This window comes from Rattus rattus, chromosome 2 (assembly GCF_011064425.1).
Source record: "Rattus rattus isolate New Zealand chromosome 2, Rrattus_CSIRO_v1, whole genome shotgun sequence".
NCBI classification, from domain to species: Eukaryota; Metazoa; Chordata; class Mammalia; order Rodentia; family Muridae; genus Rattus; species Rattus rattus.
In genome coordinates, this window is record NC_046155.1 from 154,453,226 (window position 1) to 154,465,266 (window position 12,041).

The 12,041-nt window shown below is 49.7% G+C and overlaps 1 protein-coding gene across 1 annotated transcript; it reads left to right on the forward strand.

The window, feature by feature from the left end:
- Nucleotides 1-225: 225 nt before the first annotated feature.
- Nucleotides 226-9,815, forward strand: Rcn3 (reticulocalbin 3). Its single transcript, XM_032893677.1, has 7 exons — nucleotides 226-439; nucleotides 871-1,118; nucleotides 3,262-3,464; nucleotides 5,465-5,637; nucleotides 7,790-7,850; nucleotides 9,022-9,221; nucleotides 9,383-9,815. The coding sequence occupies exons 2-7, from the start codon at nucleotides 877-879 to the stop codon at nucleotides 9,488-9,490; spliced, it is 987 nt and encodes a 328-aa protein (XP_032749568.1). The 5' UTR covers nucleotides 226-439; nucleotides 871-876; the 3' UTR covers nucleotides 9,491-9,815.
- The last annotated feature ends 2,226 nt before the right edge of the window (nucleotides 9,816-12,041 follow it).

Sequence of the window (12,041 nt, forward strand, 5' to 3'; positions counted from 1 at the left end):
CCTAGCAAGCGAAAGGCCCTGGGTTCGGTCCCCAGCTCCGAAAAAAAAAAAAGAAAAAACAAAACAAAACAAAACAACAGAAAAAAAAAAAAACAAAAACAAAACCCCACATTCTCTTAATTCTCTGGGGCCAGAGACTCTGGAGTGGTCGTGCAGTCAGCCCGTATGTCTGCTGGGAGTTGTAGTTCAACATCGGCCTTATCGCTCACCCCGCCTTCTCCGCTGGAGCTCAGGCTTGTGGACGTGGCAAGGGGGTCCCGGGCACTCTTCTTCTCCTCCTCCTCGCTCATTGGCTCCGCCCCTGAGGCTCTTCTGCGCAGTCATTGGTCAGAGGGCGGTAGCCTCTGGACTGCCTGTGGCGGAGCTTAACTGGAAGCAGGCCAAGTTGGGCATCTTTGCGTGAAAGCAGAGCTCAGCGTGGGGAGCGAACCCAGGCCAGGTAACAGAGATGTGGTGGGGCGAGGGTGGGGTGGGTGAAAAGGTGGAGATCTAGCTATGGAGGGGGCTTCAGCGTGAGGCTCACGGTCCAGACTCCCCAGCCACACAGAGGAGCCTGCATCATGCTTTTGGCCACCACCATGCCCTCAACTTTGTGTGGGATGTATGCCACGTCTCTAACTGAAATACCCCCTTTCTGCTCTGAGAGTCCTCTGAGGCTCGGATTTCACCCCCAGAGATGGTTTTACCTTCAAATTCTCGATTCTTTTTGCCGACTTTTCTTGAGCCCCAAACTGTTTGCAGCCTGCGCGGATATCTGCACTGCCTCAGGCAGCCTCCCCCACGCCCCTTCAAAGTTCTCTCGCATTATCTCTGGTTCAGATTTTTCCCCCCAAATCTTACCCCTGACCCATGTTCCTCGCTTCTCCCCAGGAACCGATGATGTGGCGATGGACGCTTATGTTGCTTCTCTTACTGCTGAGGCACTGGGCCCTGGGGAAGCCATCTCCTGATGCAGGACCTCATGGCCAGGATAGGGTGCATCATGGAACCCCCCTGAGTGAGGCCCCCCACGATGACGCCCACGGGAATTTCCAGTACGACCATGAGGCGTTCCTGGGACGAGACGTGGCCAAGGAATTTGACCAACTCACCCCAGAAGAAAGCCAGGCCCGACTTGGGTAGGAGGATGCGGGGAGCCGTGGAGAAGTGGGAGGTGGGGAGAAATGAGCTTACTGAGAAGACTTAGAGGCAGGAAACCGGACAGAACTGTGGTACTACCTCCTGGGAAAAGGTAGAGTTAAACCCGAGGCTGTAGGGGACCAGTGTCACCAACACCTGGGTTCTCTCTCTACTTCAATCCACCCTATGCCTGTCTGGGCATCCCTGTTCTCTCTTCTAAACGTGTCACCGACTCTCGGTAGAGACTGAAGACATGGGATTTGAGGAAGATGCCAAGCTCAGAGGCCAGGTTGAACTGGGATGAATGACGCCAGCTGGGCAGGATTGCCCTGTTTCTAGGTGACAGACACTGTCAGCATGGGCCTGGGACAAGAAGGCCGCTCACGTATATATGCTTAATTATTTTCGTTATTATTAGTACTTTGAGATAGAATTTTATTTGTGGTACTAGCTGGTCTAGAATTCACGCTGTTGACTGGACTGGTCCAGAATTCAGAAGTCTGCCTGCCTCTGCCTCCCGAGTGCTGGGATTAAAGGAGTGCATCTTTAATGTGGTGACAATTTCTAATTTTAAACTGGGCAAATGGTAGCAGGGTGGAGCTGGAGAGGGAGGAGTCCAAAATTGATCTGCCCACTTAGGGAAGTGGGCAGAGCTTGAGTCCACTGGCAGACTGGGCTTGAAAGAGGGGCGGGCCCTGAGATAGGGAGAGGTGGAGTTTCAAGAGACAGTAGCATTCTCCTATTGGGGTGCAGTTAGAGGCCGGGCTCACTGTTCACACTTCAGCTCAGTCCAGCGAGGGTCTATGTAACGCTTAGGGGACCGGGCTAGAGTAGAGGGTGGGACCTTGGTTTGTGCCACGTGCTAATACAAGTCTCTAGGACTCCGGTAGGGGACAGGCTAGGTGAAGATGGCAGGCTTTTAGAAGGGCCTGGTACTGAGATTAACAGGTGCCTCTCAGTTCACCTAGCATCTTTACTGCCGTTCCAAGCCTATACAGCAGCATTTCTGAGGGGTGTGGCTAGGGGCAAAAGGCGGAGTCAGGATGGGCAAAGACGTAGTGTGGGTGAATCCTATCAACGGTGATGCTCTTCCTGGTCCTGTACTCACAATTTTAATCCCAGGACTTGGAAGGCAGAGGCAGGCAGATCTCTGTGAGTTCCAGACCAGTCTGGTCTACCGAGTGAGTTTCGGGTTAGCCAGGAATACATAATGAGACCCCACCCTCAAACAAACAAACAAACAAACAACCCCCAATAATCCGCTAAATAGTACCAAACAAAAACAGACAGTTCCTCTCCTTGGTTTATTTGGGGTCCCACCCCCAGTTTGCTTGCACATCTTGGGTAGCATTTTTTTCCTTATTTATCTATCTTTATTTCTAAATAATTGTTTTATTTTAAGTATATGGATACTTTGCCTGCATGCACATGTATATGTACCACACGGATGCCAATGAATCTCCTGGAATTGGAGTTACAGACAGTTGTGAGCTTCCATGTGGAATGCTGGAATTGAACCTATCTAAAGGAGCACCTCGCGCTCCTAACCACAGAGCTGTTTCTCCAGCCTTCTTATTTTTCTTTTAATTTTTTCTTTTCTTTTCTTTCTTTCTTTTCTTTTCTTTCACGACAATCTTTTTTTTTTTTTTTTTTGAGTTTGCCTAAATAGTCCTTGCTGTGTCTTGGAGACTAGGTTGGCCTTGAACTCACAGAGATCTGCCTGCCTCTACCTCCCGAGTGCTGGGATGAAAGGCCTGCTTTTTTTTATTTTTTTAATTAAAAAGATTTATTTATATGAGTGTGGGTATCTTTCATGTTTGTATGTTAACTATTAACCTATCTGTGCCCACAGAAACCACGAGAGGGTAATGGATCCCCTGCTACCGGAGTTACAGATATTTGTGATCTGTTTTGTGGGGCTCATGGGAAACAAGCTCAGGTCCCTCCAAGAGCAGCCAGGGCCCGTAATTGCTGAGCCATCACTTAAGTTCCCATTTTTGTCTTATGTAGGGGCAAGGGTGACTCTACATGACAGGGAGGGGCCTTGGTGGGCGGAGTCAGGATTGAGATTGACTGCATCTCTACTCTAGGGGCAGGGCCTCATTGGGCAGGACCAGAGACTGACATTCATTCTCCTTGCAGGCGGATCGTAGATCGCATGGACCTTGCTGGGGACAGCGACGGCTGGGTGTCCTTAGCTGAGCTCCGCTCGTGGATTGCGCACACACAGCAGCGGCACATCCGTGACTCGGTGAGCGCAGCCTGGCACACCTACGACACGGACCGCGACGGGCGCGTGGGTTGGGAGGAGTTGCGCAATGCCACCTATGGCCATTATGAGCCCGGTATGGTATGCCCACCTCGCCTTTGCCCTATGACCTCGCTTTTAGGATCTTGTCACTGATACCTCCCCTCCACTTCAACGTATTTTTTTTTTTTTTTTTTTTTTTTTTTTTTTTTTTTTTGGGGATCGAACCCAGGGCCTTGTCACTCTACCATGAGCTAAATCCCCAACCCCTCCCCTCCCTCAAATGTCATTTGCTCTTCCTTCTGAACTCCAACCTATGTGACAAGTTGACTGGAGACTTCACATCCCTGGCAGGAACTACTTAACGCTTAACCGTCTTGTTAACCAGACCCCTGATCTCTGTTTCTTTTCGAGATGGTATCCCTACGCGGTGTCGGTGTCTTAGCTAGGGTCACTATTGCTATGATGAAACACTGGACCAAAAGCAAGTTGGGGAGGAGAAGGTTTCTTTGGCCTCTGCTTCCACATCTGTGTCTGTCTCTGAAGAATTAGCTACAGCACTGGTTCTCAACCTGTGGGTCCCGACCCCGTTGGGGTTCACATATCAGCTATCCTGTGTATCAGATAGTTACATCACGACTCATAACAGTAGCAAAATTACAGTTAGGAAGTAGCAACAAAGCAATTCTATGGGGGCCGCCAGAACCTGAGGAGCTGTATTAGAGGGTCAGAGCGTTAGGAAGGTTGACCACTGCTCTACAGCCCAGTGTTATGGCGCTTTTTTTTTTTTTTTTTTTTTTTTTTTTTTTTCTTTTCTTTTTTCCGGGCTGGGGACCAACCCAGGACCTTGTGCTTCCTAGGCCTCACCACTGAGCCAAATCCCCAACCCCGAAGCTGTTTTTCTCAATTGGGGTTCCTCCTCTTCGGATGACTCTGACCTGCATGTGTCAAGTTGACATAAAATTAGCCAGCACCCCTGGCTAGCTGTCTTCTTCAGTCTTGCCTACAGTCTCAGCATTTGTGGGGTAGAGGAGGCAGGAGGATTGCCCCGAGCTCAAGGATAGGTATGGCACAGGTGACTCTCTCCATGCTCCAGGGACCCTAGGAGACAGACAAGCTACCTCCTTAGCCTCTCCCACCAGCAATGTTGTGTTCATAGGGTTTCTGCCCCAGTTTCTTTGGTGGAGTCCACGATCTCCTCAATACTTTACACTTCGCCTACGCTGCACCTCCTTTGGCGAGAAGCCCTTCCCTGCCTCTGTCATGGAGTTAGAGCCAGTCACTTGCTGTATCAGGAAAGAACTTCAGGGCTAACCAGGCCAGTGTCCACTCAGAGCCCAGTCATTTCACCTTCAGAAAAGAGGACAAATGGAAAAGGCAAGAATCTGGCTTTGTGTGAGGATTAAATAGAGCATCGTAGGAAACGGGACACAGAGGGGTCTGGGGAGTGGGAATGGTGCAGCTCCCCTTTAATCCCAGCACTGGGAGGGAGAGGCAGGCAGGCAGGTCTCTGTGAACTAACAGGCTACCCAGTGAGTTGCAGGTCAGCCTGGACTACATAGTGAAGCCCCATCTTTAAAAAAAAATTTAGCTCAATAGATCCCCAGCTCAAAAAAAAAGAAAAAAAAAAAAAAAATAGAGAGAGATTGTAGATGAACAGCATTGAGGACGTTCTTGGGGCTGAGGAGTTAGTCTGTGACGTCACTGACTGTTACAGCCAGATACAAGAAGCTGAGTATATTACACGTGAAAATTATTATTTTACACCTCTAGGGATTGAACCTGGGGCCTCACACTTGCCAGGAATGGTTGAGCCACAGAGCAGCCCCTCACTGGGAGATTCTAGGCAGGGGCTCGTTGCTGGGCTATCTGATAGTCTTGCTTAGTTACCCTGGCTGACCTTGAACTTGCAATTCTCTTGCTGCAGTCTTTTAAGGATGAGAATGACAGACCTGCCCACATACCCACCGTGTGACTGACATGTGTTACTTCTTTCACACTGTGGCAGGCCTTCTGCTAGCTGGGTCCTTCTGTTCCCTAAGGCCCCAGGCCTCGCCTCTGTGACCACGCATCTCATCCACATCTGTCCTTCCCCAGGGGAGGAATTTCATGATGTGGAGGATGCCGAGACTTACAAGAAGATGCTGGCTCGGGATGAGCGGCGATTCCGGGTAGCCGACCAAGATGGGGACTCCATGGCTACTCGGGAAGAGCTGACGGCCTTTCTGCATCCTGAGGAGTTCCCTCACATGCGGGACATCGTGGTGGCAGTGAGTTCCATTGTGGAGAGCATGATTCCCAAACCTGTCCTGGGTCCCAGCAGCTTTCACAAGGATTCCAGGCCACCAGTGTAGATGTGGGACAGCATTTTATCCCGTGTCTACTCCCCATCAAGTACCTGGTACCTCTTTGTCAGTCTTTCCTGTGCTCCCGTTAATGTCTGGTCCCCAGCCTGTTCCCAGACACAACATCTTAAAAAGATGCCTCAGGTGAACACCAATTGTGGCCAGAGCCCAGGAAAACACAGTTTATTTGAAATGCACATATGCTTAGATTTTTTTTTTTTAAAGATTTATTTAGGAGTTGGGGATTTAGCTCAGTGGTAGAGCGCTTGCCTAGGAAGCACAAGGCCCTGGGTTCGGTCCCCAGCTCCGAAAAAAAGAACCAAAAAAAAAAAAAAAAGATTTATTTATTTTATGTATGTGAGTACACTGTAGCTGTCCTCAGACACACCAGAAGAGGGCATCAGATCTCATTACAGATGGCTGTGAGCCACCATGTGGTTGCCGGGATTTGAACTCAGGACCTCTGGAAGAGCAGTCAGTGCTCTTATCCTCTGAGCCATCTCTCCAGCCCAGCATGCTGTGATTTAATCAAATCTCAGATACTAGATATGGAACGTACTTACCCGGAAGGCGGTGGGGTGTACAGGTGCTGCAGCGGCCATGAAAGGTGCTGGACCACCTGGACCTGGAGCTGCACTGGTCCGGGGAACTGAACTCAGGTCCTCTGAGACAGCATGTGCTCTTCACCTCAGAGCCAGGGCTCCACACTTTGTTGCTATTTGCTTCTTGAGACTGGATATTGACCAGGACTTGGGGCTTGCCGATTAAACTAGGCTAGCTGACCAGCTGTCCCCTGGCATCTCTCTGTCTCTGCCTCCCAGCTCTGGGGTGATAAGTGTGGGTCACCAGGCCCCTCTTATGCAGGTTTTGAGTAATGCAATTCAGGTCTTCAAGCTTGTGTGGCAACTACAGGGATCTTGTAAATTTGTTTTGTCTCTTAGGGTCCACTGCTAATCTTCAGTGACTATTGAGCTCTTGAACTTGAAGAATTGGATTCTATCCATCCATCTATCTATCTATCTATCTATCTATCTATCTATCTATCTATCTATCTATCTATCTATCTACCCATCCATCCATCCATCCATCCATCCATCCATCCATCCATCCATCCATCTATCTATCTATCTATCTATCTATCTATCTATCTATCTATCTATCTATCTATCTATCTATCTACCTCTCTATCTATCTGAGCTCTGGAGGCAGGCTTTCTCTGTGTAGCCCTGTCTTTCCTGGAACTCACTATGTAGACAAGGCTGGCCTCAAAGAGATTTGCTTTGCTGGTGCTGGAATTAAAGACATGTTCCACCACCGCCCAGCCAGAAACCATTTATTAAATTAGGACAAGATAGCATGAAGAGTAGAGATGTGGGTGCATGTGCCAAAAATAGTCCATGTGCCGGAGGGATGGCCTAACAGTTAAGAGTACTAGCTGTTCCAACAGAAGCCTGGGTTCTTTTCTCAGCCCTGGTATAACTCCAGTTCTACAGGGTTTGATGGCCTTGTTGATGTTGGAGGGACTGTGTGCACGTGGTACACAGGCATGCAGGCAAAACATCCACACATAAGTTTTTTTTTTTTAAATATTTATTATATTTGAGTACACTGTAACTGTCTTCAGACACACCAGAAGAGGTCATCAGATCTCATTACAGATGGTTGTGAGCCACCATGTGGTTGCTGGGATTTGAATTCAGGACCTCTGGAAGAGCAGTCGGTGCTCTTAACTACTGAGCCATCTCTCCAGCCCCACATAAAATTAAAAAGAAAAAACCTTTAAATATACATTATCCATGAGCTGGTTGTAGCAGAACACAACGATTGGGAGGCTGAAGCAGGCTGGACTCAGTTCAAAGCCAGCCTTGTCTACAGAGTGAGTTATACACCAGCCAGGGCTGCACAGTGAGAGCCTATCTCATAGAGCCAAACAGACAAAGCTGGGCAGGGTTGGACATGGGGGTTCCTGGCTGCCTCCCACTGGACACAAGCACATCTGGTCACATCCACAGACCCCCCTCCCCGACATTGCTCAGTTGTATGTACACTGACTCTTCACCCCAATGCCTCTCCCCAGGAGACCCTGGAGGACCTTGACAAGAACAAAGATGGCTACGTGCAGGTGGAAGAGTACATCGGTGAGCAAGGCCGGCTCTCACCTGAGGCCTGCCATCTCCTGGCACCAAGGGGAGCTGAGGTCCTCATGCCTCATGCTGCATGAATCAAGCCCCCACTGTGTGCAGAGTCTACTGCATGTCTAGCCCAGGGAGCATTCATGGGGAACCTGCAGAAAGCACCAGAGAGAGACGCCCTTCGGGGACAGCCTGGGGCTCTACAATGGCCTCGGCTCAACATCTTGGCTTTGTTGGCTGTACCAGGCTCCAGATTTGTCTTGTTTCCATAGCAGTGTCTCCCGTTGTCCTGTCCGGGGCTATTTCAAGTGTTTTAACCTGGACAGCCAGCCCTTTGCCAGGCCTTGGCTGTTTAACTCAGGGATGAGGATAAAATCTGACAGTTTTGCTGGCTTTTAGGAAAAAAAAATTTTTTTTTCATTTTTTGAGCTTGGTCTCCTGTATCTCAAACTGGCCTCTTGAACTTGCTATGAAGTGGAGAACACCTTCAATTCCTTTTTTTTTTTTTTTTTTTTTTTTTTTTTTTTTTTTCGAGCTGGGGACCGAGCCCAGGGGCCTTGCGCCTCGCCTTCGCTAGGGCAAGCGCTCTACCGCTGAGCTAAATCCCCAACCCCCCCTTTTTTTTTAAAGATTTATTTATTTAACGTATGTGAGTGAGTACACTGTTCTGTCTTCAGACACACAGAAGTGGGCATCAGATCCCATTACAGATGGTTGTGGGCCACCATGTGGTTGCTGGGATTTGAACTCAGGACCTCTGGAAGAGCAGTCAGTGCGCTTTTTTTTTTTTTTTTTTTTTTTGGTTCTTTTTTTCGGAGCTGGGGACCGAACCCAGGGCCTTGCGCTTCCTAGGCAAGCGCTCTACCACTGAGCTAAATCCCCAACCGCAGTCAGTGCTCTTAACCACTGAGCCATCTGTCCAGCCCTCTAAATCTTTTAAAATAACATGTTTTATCCCCGGCACAAATTTGACAGAAGATGGAGGACTGACTGATGACCAAGGGGGCTGGCGCTTGCGTGTGGGCGTGTGTGCAGATGGGCTGGAGAGGAAAGAGTGGGAGGTGTGTGGGTGTGGGGTACGCCTCAAGGAAGATGGCTCTTAGGATGCAGGATGAAGGTCTCCCAGGCTTTCGGGGCTGCCCCAGACCTCATCTTCCCCCACCCTGATCCCCTCTAGCGGACTTGTACTCTGCGGAGCCTGGGGAGGAGGAACCGGCCTGGGTACAGACAGAGAGGCAGCAGTTCCGAGACTTCCGGGATCTGAACAAGGATGGGCGGCTGGACGGCAGTGAAGTCGGTTACTGGGTGTTGCCTCCGTCCCAGGACCAGCCCCTGGTGGAGGCCAATCACCTGCTGCATGAGAGCGACACAGACAAGGTGAGTCCGGGCTACTGAAAGAGACCGAGAGACACATCCAGAGAAACAGATGGGGATGAGACCCAGAGGAGAGCAGCGAGGCGGAGGAGGGGTCCTAGGGACGTCCTGAGTGGGGAGGGTCCCATGTGGGCCCTGCCACCTGCTGACCCCTTTGCCCACAGGATGGCCGACTGAGCAAAGCTGAGATCCTAAGCAACTGGAACATGTTTGTGGGTAGCCAGGCCACCAACTACGGTGAGGATCTGACAAGGCACCATGATGAGCTCTGATTCCCCGATCTGCTCAGACTTCTGACCCCATGACCGCATGGGGGCAACTGCGGGGGCCACTGCAGCCAGCCCCTCCCTCCAGGTCACAGACTCCGCTCTGGTGTTCCTGGTTCTTGGGCCCTCAGTCACCTTCTCTTCCAGAGACCCCTGTCACCAATCCTGGGACCCCCAACCTGCCCAGGACACTCAGGCACTTAAAGATAAATGACACCCATCCCCCAGCACAGACCCAGGGGACCACATCCTGACTGAACCCCAATCTGAACTAAAACAGCACAAGCTAACCTGTCCTGCCTAGGAGCAATAAAAGCTGTTGCTGGGGTCCCCTGCTCTGTCTGTCTGTCTGTCTGTCTGTCTGTGGGAGGGGTGGAGGATGCTGGGAGGAGATGGAGGAGCATGCTGGGAACTGAGGGCTGCAATAAGGCATAGCCCAGGGGTTCTCAATCTGTGGGTCTCGACCCCTTAGGAGTCGGTGTCCCTTTCCCGGGGTCACATGCTATCAGATAGCCTGCATATCAGATGTTTCCATTACGATTCATAACTATAGAAGGTCACAGCTATGCAATAGCAACGAAAATGACTTTATGGTTGGTGGAGGTCTGCCACAACAGGAGGAGCTGTGTTTCGGGTCACAGCACTAGGAAGCTTGAGAAGAACTGGTCTAGGCCATCTGGACGTGGGAGGTGGATGTTAGTGGAAGCCTGAGGGCGTTCCCAGAGACTGAGACTGAAGCGGGCAGCCTGGGGGCCGCAGGAAAGTCAGGCAGGAAATAGCGCCCTGTAAGTGCCGCAGGGGGGGTGAGGTGGGGTGGGGTGGGGGGAGCACAAAACCACAGCTGGAGAAACAAGCACGGTTCTCAGTGAAACACCCTGTGCTGTGTGGGCTCTGAAAAGGGAATAGCCAGGAATGAGGGAGGGGGGAGCCTGTGTGTCACTGCATTGAGCTACGGTGATGTATATGGTGACTGGGACAGGAGATGTTCTGGGAGTTCATGTCTAGCCTGTTTGTTTTGTTTTGTTTTGTTTTTAAAAAGGTTGGAGCGAGGAAAAGGGGAAAGAATGTAGTTATATCTTACTTTAAAAGAGGAAGGGATGCAAAATAAAGTAAAAAAAGCCAGGCGGTGGTGCACATCTTTAGTCCTAGCACTTACTTGGGAGACAGAGGCTAACAGATATTTGTGAAATTGAGGCCAGCCTGGACCACAAAGCCAGTTCCAGGACAGCAAGGACTGTCACACAGAGAAACCAGGTCTTGAAAAGCAAACAAACAAAAAGGGTGCATGCATGTGTGTGTGCACATGCCTGTGTGTGTGTGTGTGTGTGTGTGTGTGTGTGTGTGTGTGTGTGCCTGTGTGTGTGTGTTCTGCAGTGATGGATCCTAGTGTTGAGATCCCGTGCAGGACCGTTCACAAGTGCTTGTGACTCCATCCCAGAGCAATCAGTTTTCTGTCCTCTGACAGCACTCAGACATGTTTACACACTCACACAAATAAAATAAATAAGCCCTGGGGTGGGGGTGCTGGCTACATAGCTCAGCAGATGTCTTGGGGTTTCTACTACATTGATCAAACCCTGGGAGGAAAAGAAGTTTGAGGAAAAGGGGTTTATTTCAGATCGCTGCTCGTCATTTCAGGAAGTCGGGGCGGGAGCTGATGTGGAGGCAGTGGCTGGCTTCCTTCCCATGCCTTGCTCAGTCTGCTTTCTTATAGCACCCAGAACCACCTCCTTGGGTGGCCCTGCCCATACTGGGCTGACCCCTCCTACATCGATCGTTCATGAAAAACTCCACAGACTTGTCTACATGCCACCGCTATGGAGTCCACTTCTCAAGAGTCTTTCTGCTGGGGCTGGAGAGATGGCTCAGTGGTTAAGAGCACTGTCTGCTCTTCCAGAAGTCCTGAGTTCAAATCTCAGCAACTACATAGTGGCTCACAACAATCTGTAATGGGATCTGGTCCCTCCTTCTGGGATGCAGGCGTACATGTAGACAGAACACTGTATGCATAGTAAATAAACAAATCTAAAAATAAATAAACCATCTTTGCAACTTTATTTCCAGAGGATCACACCCCCCCAGACATTCAGACAACACACCAATGTATATAATGAACAAACAAACAAAAGACTCTTCCCAAACAGATAAATAAATAAAAGATTCTTTCTTCCCTTCCAAACGACCCCAGCACACGGTTAACGGTTGGGAGATTGGGCCAAGACCTTTTTTTCTTTTTAGATTTATTTCTTTATAATATAAAAGTACACTGTAGCTCTTCAGACACACCAGAAGAGGGCATCAGATCTCATTACAGATGGTTGTGAGTCACCATGTGGTTGCTGGGATTCGAACTCATGACCTCTGGAAGAGCAATCAGTGTTCTTAACCACTCAGCCATCTCTCCAGTCCAAACATACATACATACATACATACATACATACATACATACATATGTATGTATACATACCCACCCACATATATATGTATATGTATGTAGCTTGTTTTGTTTTGTTTTTTGAGAAAGGGTTTCTAAGTGCAGCCCTGGCTGTCCTGGAAG

Bases quoted from the DNA above. Each gene is read 5' to 3' on its own strand.
- Rcn3 (XM_032893677.1), top strand. From the start codon at position 877: ATGATGTGGCGATGGACGCTTATGTTGCTTCTCTTACTGCTGAGGCAC. The intron at 1,119-3,261 runs GTAGGAGGATGC...TTCTCCTTGCAG, and splicing joins GAAAGCCAGGCCCGACTTGG to GCGGATCGTAGATCGCATGG. The intron at 9,222-9,382 runs GTGAGTCCGGGC...CTTTGCCCACAG, and splicing joins ATGAGAGCGACACAGACAAG to GATGGCCGACTGAGCAAAGC.